The sequence below is a fragment of the Trachurus japonicus genome, chromosome 6, assembly GCF_045865225.1.
Source record: "Trachurus japonicus isolate A0001 chromosome 6, Traja_1.0".
In the NCBI taxonomy this organism is placed as follows: domain Eukaryota; kingdom Metazoa; phylum Chordata; class Actinopteri; order Carangiformes; family Carangidae; genus Trachurus; species Trachurus japonicus.
In genome coordinates, this window is record NC_140912.1 from 6,844,953 (window position 1) to 6,869,539 (window position 24,587).

The 24,587-nt window shown below is 41.7% G+C and overlaps 1 protein-coding gene across 1 annotated transcript in view; it reads right to left on the reverse strand.

Moving 5' to 3' along the window:
- Nucleotides 1–333: 333 nt before the first annotated feature.
- cspg4 (chondroitin sulfate proteoglycan 4) overlaps nucleotides 334–24,587 on the reverse strand; it is a 76,672-nt gene continuing 52,418 nt past the window's right edge. The window contains exons 6-11 of the mRNA XM_085778521.1: nucleotides 21,682–21,858; nucleotides 11,374–11,572; nucleotides 9,891–10,022; nucleotides 8,573–8,733; nucleotides 5,269–5,452; nucleotides 334–4,241 (exon numbers count right to left, since the gene is read on the reverse strand). Of these exons, the coding sequence (XP_085634647.1) occupies nucleotides 2,425–4,241; nucleotides 5,269–5,452; nucleotides 8,573–8,733; nucleotides 9,891–10,022; nucleotides 11,374–11,572; nucleotides 21,682–21,858 (2,670 nt within the window). The 3' untranslated portion in view covers nucleotides 334–2,424. The remainder of the gene's footprint in view (nucleotides 4,242–5,268; nucleotides 5,453–8,572; nucleotides 8,734–9,890; nucleotides 10,023–11,373; nucleotides 11,573–21,681; nucleotides 21,859–24,587) is intronic.

The following is a 24,587-nucleotide window of genomic DNA, read 5'->3' on the forward strand; positions in this document are numbered from 1 at the left end:
GTCTGATTGGCCAAAAATATGACAGAAGGAAATGAGTTTCATAATGTTATAACGTCATGATTATGTGATGTAAACAACACAATGACAATAAATACTAAAAACATAATTCTCTGAAGATGGAAGTAAACCGCAGAGGTCTTACACATCAAAGAAGCTGATTGGGTGACTCATCTCCCGCCAGGAGGTTGAAACAGAGATGAGAACGAACAGAGTGAGCAAACATACTACACAGACACAGAAAAGAGACTGACGGCTGTAAAAATGTCCACCTGAAGCCTGGAGGTGAGGTGAGTGCATAAAGCAAAGGTTGCAAACAGAATGATGAACGCAGGATTTGTTGCATGATCATTTTATTTCCATTAGTGCTGAGAACAAGCTCAGAGGCATACTGCAGCTTTAAGAGACATTTAACTTCTATTCTCTGAATCTAAACAATGCTTTGTGTTACCATTATTCTCAAAGGCACCTGCAGGTGTCAGATAACAGTTGAATCTCTGACAGAGCACATCAAATGAGCAGGAGCTGATGTGTGGGGAATGAAAGAAATAATAAATAATGAAGAATAAGGGGTGGTGATGAGCTGGACCTCCAGTAAGCAGAGAACAGAGAGATGAGATGGGCACTAACACAAACACACACTCACACACACACAAACATAGACAAGCTCACACTCATGCACTTTGTAGTTGACTGTAATTGAATGTAGTTACATGTACATATCTGACTGACGCCCACAACTCTAACTCAAAGACAGAACATTTACTGATAGGACGTGGACGTGATGTCCTGAATGAAGGACCGATCATATTATTTCAGTTACCTGTCACTGGAAACAAACACCGAGCTCTGTGAAATCTCTACCTACATTTCCTGCTCTCAAAACACTACAAAAATAGACAATCACTAGATGATGAATACTGCAAAGACATAAATGTATATTCAGTATATGACTAAAGAATAAGGTGTCATCGGTATACAGTATGAGAAAAGAAATATACAGCAAATAGTAAAACACAGTCAGAAAAAAATAATACTTTGAGTCTTTCTCTTCTTTAGTGGATCAAAAGCACTTTCGGAGTTTCTCTGTTTCACACTTTCTTCTTCAGCTTAAGTAACATTCAGCAATGAGATAACTTAACCACGACAGGTCAGAGTGACAAACAATGATGCCTAAAGAGAGTCTCATTTACAGTAACGCTCAATATACAAAACAAGTGTAAAGAGTTAAAGAATCTGTATATTCAGCTTACATATGGAATGCTTAAAATCAAATGTAGCTTTGAAGACTTAAACTTTGTCAGCGTCTTCATTCTAAATCAAAGAAACCTAAGGAGTGGAGCATTTTATTCATCCCCATACAAGCACCAACCAGTATTTATGAATTCTTAATTGCAGACTTGGAAACTGGAAACATCCCAGATTAAAGATGGCCTCACCCATGCCTGTCAGCCAATACGGATGTGTGAAAGACCAATAACACCAAAATAACCTACAAACTGTGTACTGTGTCATTTTGTGGTCAGTGCTGTGCCAGTCCAGTGAATATTTACAAGCACTTTGGAAGCATGCAGAAATAATAAGATATGACAGATGAAGACACGACTGCCGAGCTAAATTCAATCAAAACCTGTGCGAGGTGTTTTTGATTTTAAACAGTTTCTTAGGATTAGAACCATCTGCTTTCCACACAAAGATCAAACTACTGACTGATGACATGAAAAGTAATAGATTGATAGATTTGGGAAATATGCTTATTTGCTTCCTTGTTGAGAGTTAGATGAGAAGACTGATACTACTATGCAAGAGAGTGAATATGCATATTTCCCAAAATTATCAGTGTTTCTTTAAACTGAATTTAGCCCTGAGAAACAACATACAGCGGTACCTTCAAAACATTGAAAATTAAAGAGAAAACACTAAGAGGCAGTTTGTCATCTTCTCGACAATACAGCAGTCTATTTACCTCATCATCTATGTACACACTTATCAACTTTTTAATGAACCGACAACTAAAATCAAATTATTACAGAGACTTTAAATTATCTACCCACTCGAATGAATAATATTGGCCTATGAGATCTTGTGGATTAACAATGACAGAGCACAACCAAAATACTTCTTGCAAACATGTAGCATGTTTATGTCTTTATCTGTGCCCTTTGACAAACAGGAATGATATTACCAAAATAAATAGACATGGCATGAACCTCTTAAGATAAGAAACTGCCTCTTTCTTTGCCAATGCGTATTCAGTGTTTCATTGCCTGAGAATTTGTCCACAGTTGTGTTTAGATAAGCAAATAACCAATGGCGTCAAAAATATATTTTCATTTAAACTGCTGTGGCAAGAGGTCTTTAATACTGAGAGGAATGATTTGAGGAGGCTTCCACCTCTCTCTGTGTCCCACTGTATCTCAAAGGGTCTCAGACCCAGTACTGGTTCTTTTTCAAGGCTGGGTTCGTCGTCCGACAGTGCTGCAACAACTCCGGGTCTGCGTCTTTGGAGTCCATGTTGGACATGGGGATGTTATTGGCTGGGTCAGTTTTGCGAAAGGTTTCTGCGCTGGCCACCTCTCCATTTTTGGGTTTGATTGCTGCCGTCTGGACGTTATGCTTGCCCGTCTTGTTTTTACGGATCAGGTAGTAGGCCAGGATGGCTGCCAGCAGCAAAAGCAGGAGGATCACCAGGATGGGGATGAGAATAGACCAGAAGTTGCTGCGACGAGAAACATGTGGTTTCCCGTTAGAGCTAGGACCAGACGATGCTGTAGTGGGGGCATCACCACGGGGCCAGTCGCCCCTCCAGTGGGGGCTGCCCGGAGTGGCGACCGGGGCATCTAGGGGGATCCTCAACAGAGTGGCAGGGTATACCCCAGAGGCATTGTAGGGGCCTGTCTGGAAGGGCAGAACACATTCAGCAGGAGGTACCCCATGAGCTTTAAGCAGGAAGCGGGCCTCGTCTTGAGTGACATCGCCTTGAGATCCAGATGGTTGAATTTCCATGGCAACGCGGCCCTCGTCCAAGTCCCTTTGGCTGAACGTATCCACGGGCTGACCTGCACCAGGACCTCCAGACCTCACAAATCGAGCCCCCCGTGGCTTTTGGATGACGGTGAAGGTAGGGATCGCTCTGGTCTTGTTTTCCAGAGGAGTGGCATCCAGAAGCTTCCTGTCCAGCTGGACCAGAGACCCTCGGGGTAAGAGAGGGTCTTGAGCGATGTTGGCCAGAGGCTGCACGGTGATGTTGAGGACAGAGGAGACATTAGCAGCCTTGCTACGTGCCATGAATGCAACACTATCTCGAGGTGAAGTGGACTTCACAAACCGGACACTGACCCGGCCCTCTTTGATCTGTTTCTGGGTGAAGGCTGATGTGGGTTGCCGGTCCACCATGACGGCTGCATACTTGGGAACACTTGTGATCTTGTAGAGGATGTTCTCCTCGACGGGGCCCCCGGTGGTGGCCCTCAACATCTCTTCTGTAACCAGGGTCTCATCATCACCTTGTTTCACCTTGATCTCAGGTGCTTTGTCGAGAAACAAGGTGCGAGCTAGGACGCCAACATGGAGCGTGTGAGGCTCCGTTTGGTGTTCTCCATCTGACACAGTGAATTCCATGAAGCCATCTGCAAGGCTGTCGTCGCTGTAGAAGCCCACCTGCCCACGGTTGACCATCTCCTGCGTGAACTCAGAGATGGGGTCCATGGTGTGCGAGTCGACCAGTCGACCGTTGCTTGGGGCTTTTGTCACCTTGAAGTGCACCTCATCTGGTGGGCTGTCCTCATCTTGGGTGTTGAGATGCTTCTTGGTCAAGATAGTCATGGAGCCTTGAAGAACCTCCAAGAGCATGTCTGTGGTGACGAGTTCGGGGGGGTCCGATCCTCGTCGTTTGATTGAGATCTTAAAGACTTCCTCCAGGACCACGGCCTCTGCAGGCGCGGCCACACCACCGCCCTCAGACTTCAGACGAGCTCTGAAAGAGAAGCTGTCGGAGGATGCTCCCGAGTCGTCATGGAGATACTCCACCTTTCCTTGAGTGACATCTTCCTGCATGAAGGACGGGGCGTTACGGGGCAGGTCCTGACCACCCAGGGTTATACGACCGTGACCAGGGAAACTCTTAATTTCAAAAACCACATCCACATCATTTTGGTTAGCCTCACGGACACTGGCCAGAAGGTTGGCGGCGTCAAGGATTGAATCGTCAATGGTCTTCCTCTGACCCTGCACGATATCCAGACCTGAGTGGAAACAACAAAATCAAACAAAAATATCTTAAATGACACCAAGTTCAGTATGCTGAAATACTTTCTAACTAGTTTTGGCTGCCTCCCGTCACTTTTTAATTAGGCAGCACAGTACATTTAGGCTGTTGGCATGTTAGGAGGGACAGATGGAGCAGGGTGCTTGTTGTTTTGGCAGCAATTGAGGCAGGGGTGATAAAACTCTTTATGATTCTGGACCATTCAGGCTGCGATGAATTACAGGAGATAACAAGAAAGTTTCTCTCTTTAAAAAATTTAAATGAAGAATAATGAAGAACAAACTGAGGCAATTTCCCAGAATAATAGCAAATCAATCAGAAATGGACATCACTGTGATTCTGACCAGACCAGACGCTGCGGTTTATTTTTCGACCACACAATGATTTGCTTTTTTTTTCATTGACAGTGACTCAATAGTGATTTAGATTTAAGCAAAATATGTTAATAAATCCAAAGCTGCAAACAGAAACAAGTCATAAAACTACAGTAAATCAGTGTTTCCTACCTAAAATGTACTGTAGCACCTCTACCTCATGATATATAAAATGTATTTATACTCCAAGATACTGAAACAACTTGCGAAGCCACCTGCAGAGGTTCATACGCATAGTTTCTGCTTGATTAATGAATATCTGGCCATTTTGTTTTTGGCAGGAGAAGAGCATGTATGTTCAGTCAGGACACCCTGTATGACTAGAGGTTAAATAAATGAATAATCCCATAGCTCTAACTGAACACACCAAAGCTGCAGCTGGTGAAAACAATATTAATTGATTGTGACTCTAACACTATTACTTCTAATGCAGCTTTGCAGGGTTGGACACTCATCTGTGGATCTCAACATCTGTGGAAATGTGTAAATAGTAATTATAGATTCCCTATTAGTTCTGATGTAATGTGAGTGGTCATTTATCCAGACACTGATTTATTAGACTGGTCTTTAAAACGCAATGTGATTTATCCATCTGAAAACATTTTGTCCCTCTTCAATTTTCTCATTTACCTTTGTTCTTCCACAGCTGTGAAGAGATGTTGCTGTGAGCGGCGTAGTATGAGACGGTGATGGGCAGGATGTGGCGCACATCTGGAGCAGGCTGGGATGAGAGCGTGAGCTCGACGGAGTCCCTCACCACCCAGAAAGGCTCCTCGGGTATCTGGTGTTCGTAGTAGACCGCTCCTGACTCCAGCTGTGGATCAGGGGAAACACAATCAGAGGATGATGAAGCTGCTCCTGGTTAAATTCAAGACTCCCTAAGATCACAAATCTATTATATATTTAATGTTAAAAGTACATTGTGTAGGAATTACTCCCATCCAGCGTTGCGGTTGTAGATCGCAAGAAACTCAATCATATTTTTCATGCTGCATTCACCTGAAATTGGGCAGACGGCAGACGGACGACAGCCGCTGCACGTAACGGCATAAACAAGCCTCTATGTAAACAAGTGGTCGGTCAGCACGAGGCAAAACAATACACGTGACAATGTGTTGTCATGGCGATGTCGTATTGTTTTACCGTCTTTCTCTGGACTTCTGTGACTAAAATGACATCTGGTTTGTTAGCGACGGCCGTCTGCCCGACTGCAGGTGAATGCAGCATCAGTGTAACGCTCCATTCCTCCTCACTGCGTTACCACGGTGACTTTTCACAGACGCCACCTCCACCTGAGCCGACAGCTCCGGTGTCTCCGCTGAGTTTCCGTGGTTACCTACCGTCACGCTGCCACTGAACGTAAAAACATGGAGACACCACATGGCAGCAGCACCGAGCTTACCGTCTCCATGGAGATATGAATGATATGAACGGCTCATTCAGAGCTGAAAGGAACACTTCACTTTGTTGATGGGGGGATTACTGGTTAATGAAAAACAGACTTTTGAATGAAATAATTGATTTTCGTGAATAAATAAGTTACACAATGTCCCTTTAAATATTAATTTTAAAAAGACTAATAGGAAACTGTATCTGGGGGAAGGATTTGATTGCATGGTGATATAAGTTCATTAACACTGTTGTTGATTTTGACTTGATTAATTTTATATAAACAGAGTCAGACATTCAAGTTAGTAAAATTATTTTATTGCTCTGTTCCTCTGACATTTGCAGCCTCACAGTTAAAACACAGCTCTAATGGCTGCAGCAGCGGTTTGGCTCAGCTGAACTGGGATACGTGCTGGAGAACTGGAATGTGACGGCCTGCGTTCGCTCTCTGAGGTCACTGTGTCCTAAACTCAACTCTGCTCTCTCGCTCCGTCTCCCTTGCGCACGCACACACACACACACACACACACACACACACACACACACACACACACACACACACACACACACATGGGGTATATTCACACAAGCGCGCACAAACACACACTGCTGAATAACTCATCAAATCTTGTTTTCAGCTCAACCTACTGTTAGATTTTCTGTCACACTCTAAACGGTGCAGTTTGCACGGAAAGAATTTGCTCTCATGCTCTTCCAAGCACGGTCAGATGTCAGGAATGGAAATGAACGGATTCAACCGTCTTGAATTGGTTAGAGATGACAGTGAGAGCACAAACACTGCACTGGGCCTGCACAGGGGCACTGCCAGTACATATAAATATATCAGTAATATTTTTATTTACATTTTTTCCTCAAATGCAATCTAGATGTTTGGTTATGTGATCTGAGTAAACATTAAAATAATAGTGTGTCTTTACTTTAGAGTCTATCAGAGTATAAAGTTAAAAAAAAAATCAATCACACTCAATGAACAAAGGAAGTCTTTGAATCCAGAGCCACACCCTGATGATGAGTTTTGCTGAAACATTCATGTAGGTGTCAGCCATATAAACACTGACAGTTTCTCACAGTCTTCACACTTCCAACAGCTAAAAGTAGTTCCTGATATCTCTTAGTTTGTGGTTCTGTTCTCTGCCTGAGCTCCACCCACCAGCGTATGTTTGAAACCTCTCCAAACCTGGTGATTACATACCGTAGCTTATACAATCAAAATTGCCAAAGGTAAATGCCCAATATTTAAGAGGAGAACATAACGCTAGGACCCTAAACATCAAAGTGACACAATGTCAGAGTCAATGATGCCCCCTGCTGGTCAAGGAGAGGAATGTGTCTAGACCTTACATGATCACTCAAACACAGCACTGAACAGACTGCAGAATGAGAACACATCCAGAACAATAAAAGTGGAGTTGGATAGTGGTGTGCTCATAATCAGGTGATAAAGCAGGTCAGTGTAACGGTTAACGGTGCATAATAAAAGTAAGTTAGAAGTCTCTGTGTTGAGTAAGCTGAGGGTTAGAGTTACACTGAGGACACAGGCAGGGGGTGTGATGTGTGACCGACAGTCATTAATATTGTAACATTTAATTAGCTTGTCAGTCAAAATGGTTATTTTGCTCCGAGTGTTTCACTTGTAATTATAATGAACCATTTGCCAGCTCAATCTACTTAAAAGTCACGAATGCTCTTATCTGCAAAAGACTTTACAAACAACAACTCAACTAATTATGAGTGTTTAACTTTGTAACTATGGCTAAAGCTCGTTTCAATCTAAGAAACTAAAAGTAAGTGCAGTGAAGTGAAGGACAACTGAACCACACGGTGAATTAATTTCAGTAGTTCGACGTGTTGTTTTTCTAATGAGTCTGTTTTTAGTCTCAGACACGACTTGAGCTTCACGATTGAGTCCATTGCTCCAACTTCTCAGGTGTAAATAAAAGTTAACAAAGAGGAAGATATGTGAAAAAAAACTCTTTGTCAGGAGCTGCAACTTTAAAACTCTGTAATTACTTAATTTCCACTTCTGGAAGAGTGTCTGGTTCTGCAGCACCGGCTTGTGCTGAAAGTCGGATTAGCTGCATTTTTATGCATTCAAGCAGTATTATGTCTTCTTATGTATCTCTGTGATGGAGTGTGTGGCAGACGATGCCTTTAGCTGCCATGACTGCAAAAACCTGCTATTATTGGAATGTTAAACCTGGGAATGAAAAGAGAGGATCTATCTGAAAAAAAAGCAAAGAAAATGAAGCTGAACTTTCAGTGACCTCTCCACTGTTAGTGAAAGAAGAAACACACTAAAAAAAAGCTCCTTCCTCTGATTTTCCTGGCAGCTTTTTATCCACAAGCCTTTTATTATGTGTCACTGTTCTAATATTTACTTTTTACTGTCACTTATATTATCATTAACACGTACTAGAAATCATTCATTGTAAGAAGGGAGGAAGGGAATTTGAACGCGTCCTAGAAGGAATAAATCTCAGAAATACACTTCTAGCATCACACACTCACACACACAAGTAATTACCTGTGTTTGTGAGAAGCGGGTGATTTCCTCATACTGGTTCCTGTCATTGGCCAGGATGAGTCTTCCCAAACGAGGTGGGCGGATGAGTGAGTAGCTTATCTCATTTCCATCCTCATTGGTTACAGCCCCCAGATTGGCACTTGTGATGGGCTGCCTTGTTCCTGTGAAGACACACACACACACACACACACACACACACACACACACACAGTCACACATGCTCCACTGAGTGCTCTGATGATTCAGTGGAAAAACGGCCACTTGGCAGCCTCACTGTGCTTGTGAAATTAAGCGGAGTTTAGAAACACCTCAAACTTTAGTGGTTACAGTAACTCAGGCGCACAAGTGTGCACTGGGGGGGTGGGGGGGGGGGGGGGGGTATGATGTGGACAGTTTCATTGCAAGATTTTATCCAAGCTTTAAAAAAATGTGACAACTCATCTCCTGTGTCAGCTGTAAAACCACTGTCTGTTATGGAAACAGCTGAGCTCTGACTGGCCGTGCTGCCGTTCCTGCTCGTTAAAAGTTTCACTTCTCAAAACTTTCATTGTGTTATGATGTTCTTAAACAATGCACGTAAGCAGATTTTTTTTTATATTTACAAAGTATTTGAATCTTGTAATGAACTGCATGTTTTGCCATGGCAACATTCAAAATGAAGCTTTGAAACACACCATGATATCACAGTGACTGACAGTACGCTGCTATTGCTCTTACTTTGTTTGTTATGACCAAGATTGTTAGGATTGACTCTGACTCTGAACATTATATCAAAGTCAAGAGAAAATGATGTAATAGAGTGACACAGGGAAATAAAAAAGAAAAACAAGAGGTTATTCTATACTACTGTATGTAATTTTTCTTAATGATTAAAAATGATTAATGTGAAAAGCCTAGAAACATAATTTAGTTTTCATTTCCTGTGTTTTTTGTGTTTCTTTTATTGTTGGTGATGGTCTTCCTGTGTTTCCTACTTTCTTTGTGTATGTGATAACATAAGAAATGTGATTTATGAGGAATGGATGGTACATTTTTACTATCTGCACACCATAAAAAGTTGCTTGCCCACTGAAAAATCAATAACCTTCAACACAATAACTCTGTTTGTCTCAAAGTCATGACCTTTATATGGGAGATCAGGACGAACTGTCTCCGACTGTGTTTTGTGTGTCTGTCAAACTTCAAAACAGAAAGAATACACTGGATAAAAAAAGGTTGTTACGCTGCTGTAACGTCAAGTCAGCCCACTCTGTTATTATCCCTCCGTCGCTGCTGTCCTCATCACCTTACAATCTTGGAGGAGATTTTGGCATCTTACCTGGAAACACCATGAGCTCCTCCTGCGTTACCATGGTGATGGTGAGAGGCCTGGCTGTGATGACAAATTGGTAGAGAGGAGACGTGTGCTCTCCGTCTGTCACGGTGAAACTGAAACCACCAGACTCCTCACCTAGAGGAACAGACCAGTTTGTTACTGCTCGTTCACCTGTTCTCTTCTGTTGGGTTCAGTCCAGTTCACTTCAGTAGAGTGCAGACATCTTGGTTTTTCTTTCATTGTATTCATTATTTGGTAACAAGAAGACTTTCCTCTCTTTCTCTGTAAACAATACACCTCTAATGCTTTGGACTTGCTGAATATATTTGCAGCTTGGTTATTTTATGGTCCATATTCATGAATCAGGTGATGCAGTAATGATATGTGGTAACACTTTATAATAAGTACACACTATTAAGCATTAGATAAGCAATAATAAATACTGAATTCTTCATTTATAACAAATGAATACTCATTAGCATGTAGTTTATAAATACAGTTAGTGCTTATCAATGATATGTAAAACATGTTTAACTGTGTTTATAAACTACATACTAATGAGTGTTCATGTGATGGATTCAGTATTTAATGCTTAACTAACGCTTAATACTGTGTACTTACTATAAAGTGTATAAGTATAAAGTTGTATTGTTATAATTGTTGTTACTGTTATTATAAAATGTTATTTGAACAAATATGAATTAAAATGTGAAATTAGTCATAAATCGCAAAAAACTAATATACACATCTAGACCACATCATTACGTCACTTGTGTAATTAGTCGCTTCTGCTAATTCAGGGTTCACTTGTGGAGAACAACAGCAAAGCTTCAGAAATGAAAAAAGAGTATTGCCATGTGTAGGGCGGTATGTAATAAAGCTGCTGATCAATACCAGAGACTTATTGATTGCTTTGCCACACATTAACATTTCTGGTGAGGCTGAAAATGTACAGCTGTGTTCTTGTAATTCAAGTGGTCTCAGCCACATGTCTATAAAAGTCATATATTATAAAAACATTTGGTAACACTTTACTTGAATAGGTATTCATAATATTGACATAACACTGTCATAAACATCAATGAATACTTCTGACAGCTGTGGTTAAGTGTCATTCGGTAAGTTATGTCACTTTTGATGCAAAGTTGACATTGTTTGAGATGTTTTTGTTATGAGAACTTGACATAAAGACAATTTAAACTGTCATAGCAGACCTAATGGACAAACTTTAAACATTATGTCAAGTTGTCAGAACAAAAACATCTCAAACAATGTCAACTTTGCATCAAAAGTGACATAACTTACCGAATGACACTTAACATTGATGTTTATGACAGCTGCTGTTATGTCATGGTTATGACAGTGTTATGTCAATATTATGAATACCTATTCAAGTAAAGTGTTACCAAACATTTTCTAAATCTCCCTGTGTAGAAGTGTAGATATTGACATTGTGGAGCGATCTGGGGGCTTTTGTTGCTCTCACCCTCGTGGATAAAGATGACCTCCCCTCTGTTTATCTGAGCCTGTGTGAAGTTCAGGACGCCCTCCTCAGGCGCCTCCTTCAACGCCACCATCCCATTGGTTGGCACCTCCACGTTGTAGACCAGTTCCTCTACGGGGGTATCAGCATCGTCAGTGTTCAGCATGCTGGAGGTGATATCAGCTTCCTCTCCAGCAAGAACCTGGGAAATATCAGAGACAGCAGGGAAGAGAGGGAGAGAAATGAGATGAAAAGACGCATCAGATCACCCAGTCTGAGTTCTGTTTGAAGGAATGTAATTCAAGGCTGGAGTCCTGAGTTTATCTGAACATAATTAGAATCTAAGCAGGATATAGGAGGACAATATGATGCTGTGTAATAGTCTAGATAGATAGATAGATGGATAGACAGATGCAAAGAAAAAGAAACAGACAAAGAGGAACTAAAGTAATAAACAAGAGTAAAACTTAAAAAAAGAAACAAGGCCAAAACCATCCTACAAACAGCCACTTCCAAAGTAACAATTTAAAAGGTTAATTATTTCTGGGTGGCAGTCTAGACGCTCCTGTTATCAGAAGATGGAGCACAGCAGTGGAGGCTGAACGACTCTCCCAGGGTGGAGGGGCTTTAATGGACTTCTAATGGCCGCCTGGCTGAAAGAAGCATTAATTGAAAGAAATGGGCCAGATCCCCACAGAAAGACTTTCTTAAAGAGTTGGAATCAGTTGGGAGAGTGAGCCGAGGGCACCCTACAGTAAGAGCTGCATATCGATCCTGACAGCCATTCACCCTCTGATACGTATCAGGCTTTCTCTGGCTCGATCCGCCTCTCTCTCTCTAGGCTTCAGGCTGAAAAGCACGAGGCCTCAGGCAGAAGGAGAGGAGGCTTGAGTCTCAGGAGTCACTCATAGTGCCATTCAGATTTACAAATTCATTTATGGTACATGCCAATGTCTGGAATTATTATTTTTAAATCATATTTTACAGGTAAATCACTAAGCTCACTATAATGGCTTCCGATGACATTTGGAGAAAGGACATTAAAGGGATACCAACTTTCTTCGTCCAAAAAGACACACCAAAAAACATCCAAATACCTCCATGCTGCTCGTCTGTAATGTCCCTCTGGTATTGAAGCCCCGACATGAGAAATTGTTCCACCGGTCAGTGCAAATCACACGAGATTTGCACTGACACAGGAAGAGCAGTGAACTGAGACACTGGGAGCTTCCGCTACAAACAAGCTTAAAACATATAGACTTATTTAATTTTTTTCGGAACAATTTCTCATGTCGGGGCTTCAATACAAGAGGGACATTACAGACGAGCACTATGGAGGTATTTGGATGTTTTTTGGTGTGTCTTTTTGGACGAAGAAAGTTGGTATCCATTGACAACCATTATATGGACAAATACTGCTGCGCGGACCCCCCCGTAACTCAGAGAAGGGACGGAGGACTCTGAAAATTCTCACAGCTCTTAGTTGACATGAGGGTGAGTGAAATTTGAATTTTGGGTGAACTATCACTTTAACTTGTGACATTCATTTGTGGGGTAAATGAAGAAGTAAAGGGAGAGACGACATTAAAGACTTGAGAAAAAGTGAGTCAAACTTCAAACTCCTCCTCTTGGAGCAGTGTTGCAGTCTGATCTACAGAGGGCGCTGTTCACAGGCATAAAGAAATATCTCTGGATCAGCCCCGGTGCAAGAAATGAGCCGTTTTCTTCAAACACTGATGTTTATTGTTCACATCGGAATTGCAATAAATGCTGCTGCTATTTCTGTAGTTACCATAGCTGCACTACGTGATGTCACACTGTGTACGTGTGCCCAGTTTTCTATGGGAATTTGAAAACACTCCACTAAATAATACAAGTGAGCCAGAGAGTCATGGTAGATTAACAACAGCTGTTTTCAAAAGTGCTTCAATGCTTCAGGGCAGATTTTCTACCTAATTTACTGTAAGAGCATAAATACTTGATCCAGTATTTAAGTTAATACTGTAAGCGATCCAAACACACATCTAGACTCTGAAATTAAAATGGAATTCAGTGGAGAACAATATTGTGCCAACCGTTCCCATCTCAGTGATGCTTGGAGCTAAATACAAGACTGATACCAACATGCTAACCAAGTGACTTCTTATATAACTCACACTTGAATTTTATAATGTTATGTATAATTGAGGGCGTGCCACTTTAAGTGACAGGGTGACTAACTGTATGTCTAGGTTGCATCTTTACTTACAGTCTATGGTGCTGACATATTCACAGTGAAAATGCTAATATGTTTATATGCAGGTGTAATGTTTTACCAGTTAAAGATGTTAGCAACAAGAGCTGAGGCTGATGGGAGTATCATTAGGTGTTTTTCACCTGAAGAGTTAACAGATCATCTGTTGCAGGGAAATACATGTGTGAATATTACTGTAATGGTAAAATGTAATTTTAATGGGAATCCAGCAAAGTACAGTAACTCATGCTGAGATGTACTCCAAACCACAACATCGATCTCATGGTGGTGCTACTGGAAATGTTGGTGAATAGCTGACATCCCTGGAGGAACTGGGTATCAAACATCTGATTTTGACTTCTCTACTTCAGAGTAAAACCCAGAAAAGTGCCGTGTCTTCCACTGCTCTGTGTCATTCTGCTGCTCCACACCCATCCAGACCGGCTAATATAACAAATATGTTGTAAAGTGTATAATTTAGTTGCTTTTCCAGTCCACAGTTCCTAACATCCCATTCAGTTTGACACTGCATCAAAGCTCCACCACCGTGACGCACTGCACCAGGAGTTCAAAGCTGTAATTCATCATGACACACTTTGTGCTTTCTTGCTTCCTCTCAAATTATAACTTTTAAAACAGGTGACATAAAGGGTTTGAGCTGAAGTCAAGTCAACACAACTGTTCAGCACAGCTTCTGCAACTAGATTTACTTCACCGGTATTGTGTAGCAACAGCAGATGGCATTAAAAAGTAAACCGCCTGACAGCGCTGTCACTGTGTGTTCAGCTGATAATAAATAATACGTAAGAAATACATAATGTGCAGAACACACAGTGTAGCCACCACATTCACACAGGAAACTGGTTTTTGCTGTGACTGATCGATGTTTATATCTGTTCTTCCTAAATCACTGGTAATTTCATTGGAAACTTGTAGTTTTTTTCTTTTCTTTTATTCAAAAACATATTTTTATTAATTTTTATTTGATAGGACAGTGTAGAGAGACAGGACAGCAAGGAGAGAGACTGGGGGGATGATATGTGCTTCAGACATGGGACATGCTCTCTAACCACTGAGCATCCCTAATCTGTAGTTTCAATTGTTTTCCACACCTTCATAGCTCAGTCAAAAAATACACAAATTAGTCACAATGTTAAAGGGATAGTTCAACATTTTGGCAAATTGGCCCATTGCCATAATCCCAATAGTCATAGCAGTAGGTTCGTTACCTTTAATTGTCGGTGCAAGCTATTTTTAGAACAGCGGAGCAGAGCCGCAAGCTGCTCAGAGCGAACTCTGTCTCGTAACGTTCTGTTATTATCTCATAGCGTGGTGAATGTGCAGGTCACAACTTGTCCCCCAGAGGGTTTTGGAGTTGTTGGATTGTGTATTTGATGAGTTTGATGAGGGAAACCAAGAAATCCCATTAGCCTCCGTAGCGTAGCTCTGAGCAGCTTGCGGCTCTGCTCCACCGATCTAAAAATAGCTTGCACCAACAAATAAAGGTAACGAACCTACTGCTATGACTATAGGGATTATGGCAATGGGCCAATTTGCCAAAATGTTGAACCATCACTTTATAACCAGCCAAATGTTTCAATGGTATGGCTGATCGATGTATAAACCAATTAAAGCAACCAGGCAGCATTTAAGTACTGTAGTAATACAGTTTAAAAAGACTTTCAACGAGTTTGTGACAGTAAATGCTCCTGGTTCAAACACAAGCACTGATGTGATGATGTGTATAACTGTTGTCATCAGCATTAAAATGACTATTTTCAAATCTATACTTAGCCCTGGTTGCACTGAGTGTAGCCATTAAAATGCTCCGTGGGCAGCTGTGGGTGCCAGGGTGTGGAGAGCAGCAGAGGTTTTGATGTTTGTAAGGAACACAGTTTGCTAAATTTAGGACGATCCGTAAACTAGCCACCAGTTTGCAGAGGAGAGAGGCCTACTGCTCGGATCGGCAGTGAACAGGGACCCCTGCTATAATCTCTTAAGCACCTGAAGTGGAATTGGAGTAGAACTGCACCGTATCAGCCTACAGCAACAAACAGGGGAGCATTTTTATCCACTGTGTTTTTGAAGCCTGCAGAGAAACTGTGATATCGGGTCTTAAAGAAGCTCTGCCTCCATGGGGCAGTTTACATTTCTGGCCTGCAAGAAAGCTGAGCCTGATAGTTTGTCTGGGGGGGAGAAAGCCCTGGTGGGGGGTGGGGGAACAGAACCCAAACATTCTGAGTCAAATCTGGACTCTGTTAGGGAGAGTGGAAGTGAGTGTGTTTGCCTGGAGGCAGAGGACCCAAGGAAGAGACAGCTGCTCAGTGCATCCCCCTCCCTCTGTTTTATCCTTCCTCGTATACAGACTCAGACATGAGAGGCTCAGAGTCCTTCTGGTGGCTCTGGACATGGTACGGTACGCACAGATGACTCAACTCAAAACAGCACCACCCACCTGGACCATTTCTCAGTATTAAGAAGCACTGTTTCAGGCAAAAAAAACTAAACAAAACAAGTGTTACTACGTACTACACCCAAACACCGTTCCTCCAGCACCACTAACAGAACTGGGGCTGTCAGAGATTTATTTTCAAAGAACGGGGGAACGAGCTTCAGGCACCGAGCGGCAGGAAATATGGTGTTAATTTTGAGAAATGTTTTGCACAAACAGTACCACAGCCTGAGGACAGAAAGCTTCTACTCATCTCAAGCATGGTTTAATTTGTTTTTGGTAACATTAAAAAGGTATTACAAAGAAATGGCAGAATTACTCAGGTTCTCCAGCAGATCCAAACACAACAATGCTTTCAAAAGAAATTTCACTTTTTTTTTTTTTTTTTTGCTGTCATCTCTAGTTAAAGGTTTCAAGTCTACAGTATTTCACCTTTGACAATACGGATCATCCCTGACGGGTATGGTCGAAGGTGTGTCTTTATGGCATCCTTCAATATATATAAACACATACACATAGGCTATATATTCCATGTTGTAAACTGTTTTCTTGTCTGTTCACAACATCTATTGCACGTCTGCCTGTCCTGGGTGAGGAATCCCTCCTCTGTTTCTCACCCTGACGTTTCTCCAGTTGTTGTTTTTTCTTGGGAGTTTTTCCTCAGTGGATGTGAGGGTCTAAGGCCAGAGGATGTTGTCATGATGCTGTGTAAAGCCCTTTGAGACAAACTGTTTGTAAAAATGGGTTATACAAATAAACCTACCTTGCCTTGCCTATAAATAAATCTGTTTCTTTTCTCTTGAACTACCTTATTCATTTCAGAATCATTTAGACATACAAAATGAGGGTGAACAAAGACCCAAAAATAGATTTAACACCCACATGGAGGAAGACAAGAGGTTTCACCGACAGACTGAGACCGATCAGTAAAAGGCCTTTGACTGCTCCTGCTTTTGCATCTTGTTGCCACTGTTTCCCATAATAATCCTTCTTTCCAAATCAATTGTGCACTTGGACAGAAAATGTGAACAAACCCTAGCAGTAGCTCATGTGAGATAGTGCTCACACTTCTTTTTCTTAAAATTGATCATACATTATGTCCATTATGAAGATGATAACAAATGCAAGTGGCACTGATTAACTACTGAGCTGAATAGCAAAAGTGTACAGATCTGAATAATAATAAAAGGTTTCAGCCTTTACTGTAAAATGAGGTCACATCACTTGGTTCATTGTCAGCAATAGCCGTCTAGGATGTTATTCTTTGCAGCTGCAATTCACAATCGTGACCACCAGATGGCCCCATCATCCCACCATGTGCCCCCATGCAGAGCACCAGACAGTCTGGGGCAGGTAATCTGAAAATGGCCTTGCAGATGGATGGTTTATGTAACAATCAATGCGTTTAGCACCTAAGAGGATGGGCTGCGAATTCAATTTGATCGGACACAATGGCTGATATTTCATTTGGAGGCAGAAACGAAGGAGCTGCCACCGGCAAATGACTTAGTTTGCTGATGACTCAACAGGATACCACCTTCTCTTAAGTGTTTAAGACTGTGAGGGGCGCCACACGTCTGAAGCTGTATCCCATCCTGCCCGGGCATCTGAAATCTTGGCCGGTTTAAGTGCAAGGTACGCTGCTGTGTTCCTAATTCTGTGTTTGGGAAGTGGGAGGTAAAGCTGGACAGAATACAAGACAACAACAACAACAACAACAACAACAAAAAGGATGATAGCAGCTGTGGTAACCGAGGAGGAGAGGAGACTGTTGTTGGTGTATCTGCTCCTCATCTGCAGCCATGAAAGATTAACTGCTTCTTCCATCTCTGCTTTGTGTTTTCGATGAGGAATAAAATAAAATAAAATGACTCTGCTCCATCAATCACTCACTGGTCATATGAGGGATTAGGCTGCAGTCAACAGCAAAGATGATATAATCCAGCAAAAACGTGACAGACTCAAAAGAGATGGCACATGGATAGATAGATAGATAGATAGATAGATAGATAGATAGATAGATAGATAGATAGATAGATAGATAGATAGATAGATAGATAGATAGATAGATAGATAGATAGATAGATAGATAGATAGATACAGTAGAGAGATAGATGGAGAGATGGATAGATAGATAGATAGATAGATAGATAGATAGATAGATAGATAGATAGATAGATAGATAGATAGATAGATAGATAGATACAGTAGAGAGATAGATGATAGAGAAAAAGAAAGATAGATAGATAGATAGATAGATAGATAGATAGATAGATAGATAGATAGATAGATAGATAGAGAGATAGATAGATAGATAGATGATAGATAGATAGATAGATAGATAGATAGATAGATAGATAGATAGATAGATAGATAGATAGATAGATAGATAGATAGATAGATAGATAGATAGATAGATAGATAGATAGATAGATAGATAGATAGAGTCATATTGGAGCAGGCAGAGAACTATAAACTCTAATAGAGACCAGTTGTGTCCTATAGACTGAGCCAAGTGGGATCAATGGTGAACTTGAGTGGAGTCTGATCACAGCCATGTTTGTCATCATGTCTGATCATCTGCTGCAGAGGTCACTAAACACACACACACACACACACACACACGTTTCCTGCTGTAAATCACTCCCAGTGCCTGTGGGCCGGCCCAGGCTGTGTGTGGGTTAGACATCCACATATGATTATGTTGCATTCTGCAGCCCCTGCTGAGGAGGCGCAGGGATTGGATGCCGCCCTCGCTCTGCCAAAAAGCCGCGGTCTCGTCGACCATCTTGGTTTTCCAAAAATACAGGTTGCCACGGAGACGTGGAGCTGCAGGCAGAGCAGGGAGGGCTGAATGACACAGTGGGTTTCCAGTTCTGTGAGCTGATTACTGCTGCTTTTTCCTACTGCTGCTTACTCTTACAGTAAAACCTACGTCACTGATACAAAAACTTTACTCTTTATGACAGACGTGAATCAGTTTGACAGAAAATTGCAAACACACTGTGATCCTCCGAGAGATTCACTTAAAGGTCCCATCTTATATGAAGTGACACTTCCATGTGTTTTTAAGATTATAAAGCAGCTCTAGGTTCTATATTAATACTGTGGAAGTATCAAAGCCAACAAGAAATACATACAACCTTTATTTTTACACACAACAATTTACTCTAAGTGAGACTTAAAATAAACTGCCAGGGCTCCTGTAACTTTGTGATGTCACAACAAAGCGCTCAGCCATGCCCCAGGCTCTGCCCACCCAGACCCATCATCCAGACTTGCAGGATTGGGTTTCAGTGAGTGTTTAGCTGAGATGGGCTGTATTTTCATTCCATCACTCCAACAGTGAAGCCTGTTGTTACTGCAGCTCCAGAGAGAAGCCAGAGAGTCGGAGATGTAAAACTACACTGAGATGGTTTTTGGTTCTTAAAATCACAAACACATGTGTTGATCCATGAGAAAATATATTTGTGATTTTAAGGAACTGAAAACCATCTCAGTGTAGTTTTATGTCTCCCCTTTAACAAAACAAAGACACTAATGAATATCCACTAACAAACACTATTTATAGGGATGAAATGATTTAGTTACAGAATGTTATTTAGTAAAGATGTTGATGATAGAATAAAGTAAGTACACACGGGATGGAGCATAGTTACTACATCCACATCACATGGTGGCACAGTTCTCCTGCAAATCAAGAATATGAAAGAAAACTGTTGTAAACTTAGATTGTGTAAATTTAGGCACATGTTGAGCACAACATGTCTTGGTAGCTGTAATCTCTGCAATAGCACACATATACTTTATATGTATGTGAAATGATGTAAAATTACTGTTTTCATCGGGGCTGGGGATCAATTATTTTGATAGAATCACAGTATTTATAAATAATGTATTAGTTCTCTTATAAATATTAATTAAATATCTATTCGATTCTGAGAAATGTTTCCCATTTTCACATATTTGAAGTAAAAACTTAAAGTTAATTTTTCATGACATTTATGGAAATATAATTTATTATTACATTATTATTATTCATTTGTGGCTCTTAAACATATATTTGGGTGTTTGTCTTGCCTTCCAGCCCCCAAAATGTGAGAATTGACAAAAAAAGGCTGCCTAGGTTGAAATCGATTGTTGCTGTTCCCTCGGTTCTCTGGCAGCGATACTTGTTTTCGAATTTGCATAATACCACCCCTACCTGGTACCGGTAGAAGGGGCGGGGCAAGCAGTGGTTTATTTGCATTTAAAGGGACAGGCACTGAAACCAGCCGTTCTGAACAGGGCTGTTTAGAGAGGATGAAAAGAGCTGTGATGTTTGATCCTTGGGGTATTTTGACCAAAGCATGTCACAGACATGTCTTTAAGACACCTGGGAACTATTTCAATTCATGGAAAAGGGGCATGATATGTCTCCTTTAAGATATGTGCCTCAGTACAGACACTGACTTCCAGTGGTAAACTGTTTCCAACCCTGTAGCAGTGTAAACTGACATCATTAGCTAATTTGGGACTGCCTCACAAAATGCACACAGATACTGTTAACCTGAGGTTCTGCTTGTCACTGCATGACACACATACAGTAGTGAATCACCGCCCTTTCATAGTTCTGGGACTTACATGATTCACTTTCCACAATGTGGGGCAGACAAGCCGAGAATGTGCTAATTCACTTGTGTTTTAAGCTCTTTATAAACACAAATAGGCTGCTGGGGCCACAACTGCACTGATGCAGCACGCGTCATCATGTGAGAGGTCAGTCTCTGCATCTGAGAGTAAAAACGTCTCTGTGTTTATTATACTTTCAGCGCCGAGTCGATTTAAGTCTCAGGTCATACAGGATTCATGACAGCGGGCTGTAAGTGCGGATGAAACTATCCAGTATGGATGTGAGAGAGAGATCAGTCAACTCACAGGGTTCACTCAGAGTTCAGAGTTTAGTAACTCTTAAAACTATGATTCTAGTTCAGATCGGGCTGATATGCTGATCAATTTACCCTTGAACCTCTGATTCTGAAATAATCCCGGGGGTGGGGGGTGAATCTCATGGGACTTAGTGTGAGAAATCAAGACTAAATCAAAAGCAAAACGCAGCAAGGAGGAATTCTTACATAAAGTGACCTTTAAATATGTCAGACCCTCATCAGCCACCCCAAAGCCACTCATCTGCCCTGCTTCCATGTTTTGTGTCTTTGACATCAGATTAATCACACAGAGTCTGCAGCAGGTGGAAATGCCTCCTCCTCTCCATCACAAACACACCAGTCAGAATAGTTCTCTTTTCCAGCAGGACACAGTGCAAACACATCCACAATGGTAACGAGAAGAAAAGCTATTTACTGAAAGCGCAGTGTACCTGTGGGGAACTTCTTTTCTCCACGGCTTCATCTTTTTTTTTTTAGCATAAAATATTCATTCCAGTGTTTTGACAGACTGCAAAGAAAAGTTTGCTCTTCCTCCTTTACACAGAATGATGGTTGTGGTCAGCTCCAATTCTCATCAGCCTGAAAAACTAACTCAAAGTTTATATTTTATAAAGGTATAAAAGATTTCCCTACAGCTACACTTCTATAGCCGTTGAGTGTGTAGAAGGAGAGCTCAGAGTAAAGGAGTAAAACATTACCTCCAGGCCCGTGTTGCGTGTCAGTTTTGGCGGCTCGTCGTTGACGGGGATGACAGTCACCGAGATGGTGACGGGGACGCTCCGGCGCTCAATCTCATAAGCCGTGGCGGAGAGAGTAAAACTGTCCTCGGTGCTCTCGGTGCTGTCATGCATGTAGTAGACGTGTCCAGCTTTCACCTGGAGGAGACAAAGAGTTCCCAAATCAGACCTGAGTGTTAGGAAGTATGAGACAGTAGGGGAAGGCTAAGACTGTGTCTCTTTACACTTGTATCCAAAGGACAGAAACAAGGAGCCATGATACCTTTGTTTACTTGGATGAAGTAAGTGACAATTGGAAAACATTAAAAATTCATGATTTCATTTTCTTCTAGAGCTTCATTTCACAACTTGATTCAGGAATAGCAGAAAGTCTATGTTAGAATCATAAGTTCGAAGTGTGCAGACTGATTGATTGCATTATGGGAAGTGTATTTATACAGTGTCAAACGATTCCTTTCAGTGTTTATTTCAGTTAATGTGGGAGAAAAAACATCCACTGCTCTAAGAAAACCAAATCTTTCTGAAGTCCACACTGTATCTTTTGTTTAGCTCCTGAGCAAATCATAGTATATCCCTTCAAAAGTTGTGAGTGGACGGCTGTAATCAGGTCTACGGTGTGGCAGCGGGGCAGCGGGGCAGCGGGGCCGGAGCAGAGAGGATCTCCCCTGTGGGACCAAACCTTGAGGGAAACCAGATGCACAAAGGAATCAGTCATCCAGTGTCAAGCCAGTTAGATGGAAAACAGCACCTGCGGCCAGGACAAGCCGACTCTGTTGACTCTCCTGCGCGGACAAGAGGAAACCTCAGCATCCCATGATGCTGTTGTTTCTCAGGTCAGTGGTCCTGTCACATAATCTGTCTGTCAAACCTCCTCCTTTGATACTATCTGACAAATTTACAGAGCTTCAAGGACGCTCCCCTTGCAAAAGAGGACAGGCTGAAACTTTGTGTAAGACAAAAGCCAGTAAGCTGCTGGGATGAGAGGACCCACTTCAGCAGAGCAGGAAGTACCAAATGGATCCCATATGACTGGCATCCCTGTGGAAATAACAACCCCCATCATCATTACTGATCGGGGAAAGTCGGGGTAGACAATCAGTCTTCTGGCTGGGACAATAAACAGTGGGTGGTTGTTGGGCATGTGGCCTTCACATCTACTCGGAGAAAAGACTGATGCGTGTGTCAATATTTGATACGAGCTGCATAATTTATTTTTGCTTTCACTTATGATTGATGTAATATCCCAGCTTCTGTGTACCTGTTGCGTTTTGTGGGTTTGCTGATTTTGTCTCTGAAAACATTTTGTACATTGTGGAAAAATAAAAGGCACCTGTGCTGCGTGTGGGGTTTTAATAGGTTTCCGCAGATGGAGGAACTAATGCAGACCTGCTGGAGAAGCCAACCTGATTAAAGTTCAGGTGTATTAGAGCTAAGTGTCTCAGATTTTCCTGTACTTCTTCAAAATTGGATCCCGCTCTGCACGGCATATGTTACCGAGGGCGTTCACGACTTCATCGTTCAAAGCCAAGTGAATCGTAGTCGGCGCTGTGGTTGGCAAAACACCATACATTGTCTGACACAGATTCTATGCATATGTGACACATCTGGGCCACACGGCACATAGACTTATTTAGCATTCTTGTGGTTGGTGTTCATGTAGTTCTTCTGCATGAGTCACTCTCAGTTTTTCCTCACTACCCCCCCCCATGTTACTGTTCGCTTACATAACCTCAGTGAACCACCCCAAATGATGACTTTATCACAAAATTACTGCACACTCCAGTAGGTCCACTGTCCATTCCCAAGGGTAGGGGGACTTGCCCAGTGGACCTTAAAACAGCTTTTAACTCAGAGGGGGAAATAAATGCAGTAAAGAAAAAGGTACACAGACTTCCGACTTTTATTTTTGGAACAAATAAAGTCTGGTTTTAAATGCTGACTGAAGCTTGGACGTTTATTCCTCAATGTGGTACTCATTTGTAGGAACTGATTACGTTTCATGTAGTGAGTGTAACAATAAAAGAAAACAGGAGGAGAAAAAAAAAAGCACCCGCATAAAAATCACCAAGAAGCAGCATAAAAGAAGCTTTTCTCTCATTTCCATACTGGCAGATGATGATATGTCTGTTCACATTTGCCTCTCTGCTATACCAGTGCAATCGCTGCTACAGTATGTTACTGGGCCCATTTGAGTTGCACATTAGGGTCTATGAGAGACAGTATGAGTGAGTCTGGCAGTAGCAAAGTGCAGGAGGTTTGGGTGCACTCACACATTATTATAGGAATATAGCGGGCCAGTTTATTTTGGCTTAAGGCGGTCCAAAGGCATCGTCAGTTTTTCCACAATGGTTCAGCAAAGTAGAGAGGAGTACAGGCAGAGCAGCGCTAGATGTACAAGCTATAAGATATGTGTCCAGACACATGTGCTCCACTAAACTATGTGGTCCATTCAGAATGCATGAGGTTTTTCCACTGGTAACTACTCATGCATTTTTAATATTTTCCTAAAGCTGGGGCCTCTGAACCACAAGGAGGGAGACCAGATAACTGTGCTGCAGCAGCTCCCAGATTCTCCCTCCTCTCTCTCTCTATCTGGTACAACATAACAAATCCAAAACAGCACTGAGTGTGTAAGTGGTAGAAAGTTCCCTGGTGATGCCTTGCTGTGGTAACCACCATGGTCTAGTCAGGAGAGGAGGATGTTACACTCCCCAGAGTCACTTAAATAGGATAAAATATGGATAGTTTTTTTTAAAGGGTCTTCTCAGAAATAATTTCCCAGAGTGAAAAAGAAACATATTAATCTCTGCCTGGGTGAAATTCAAATACTGGACTATTAATCAATTCTATTTAATCCTTAAAAACAC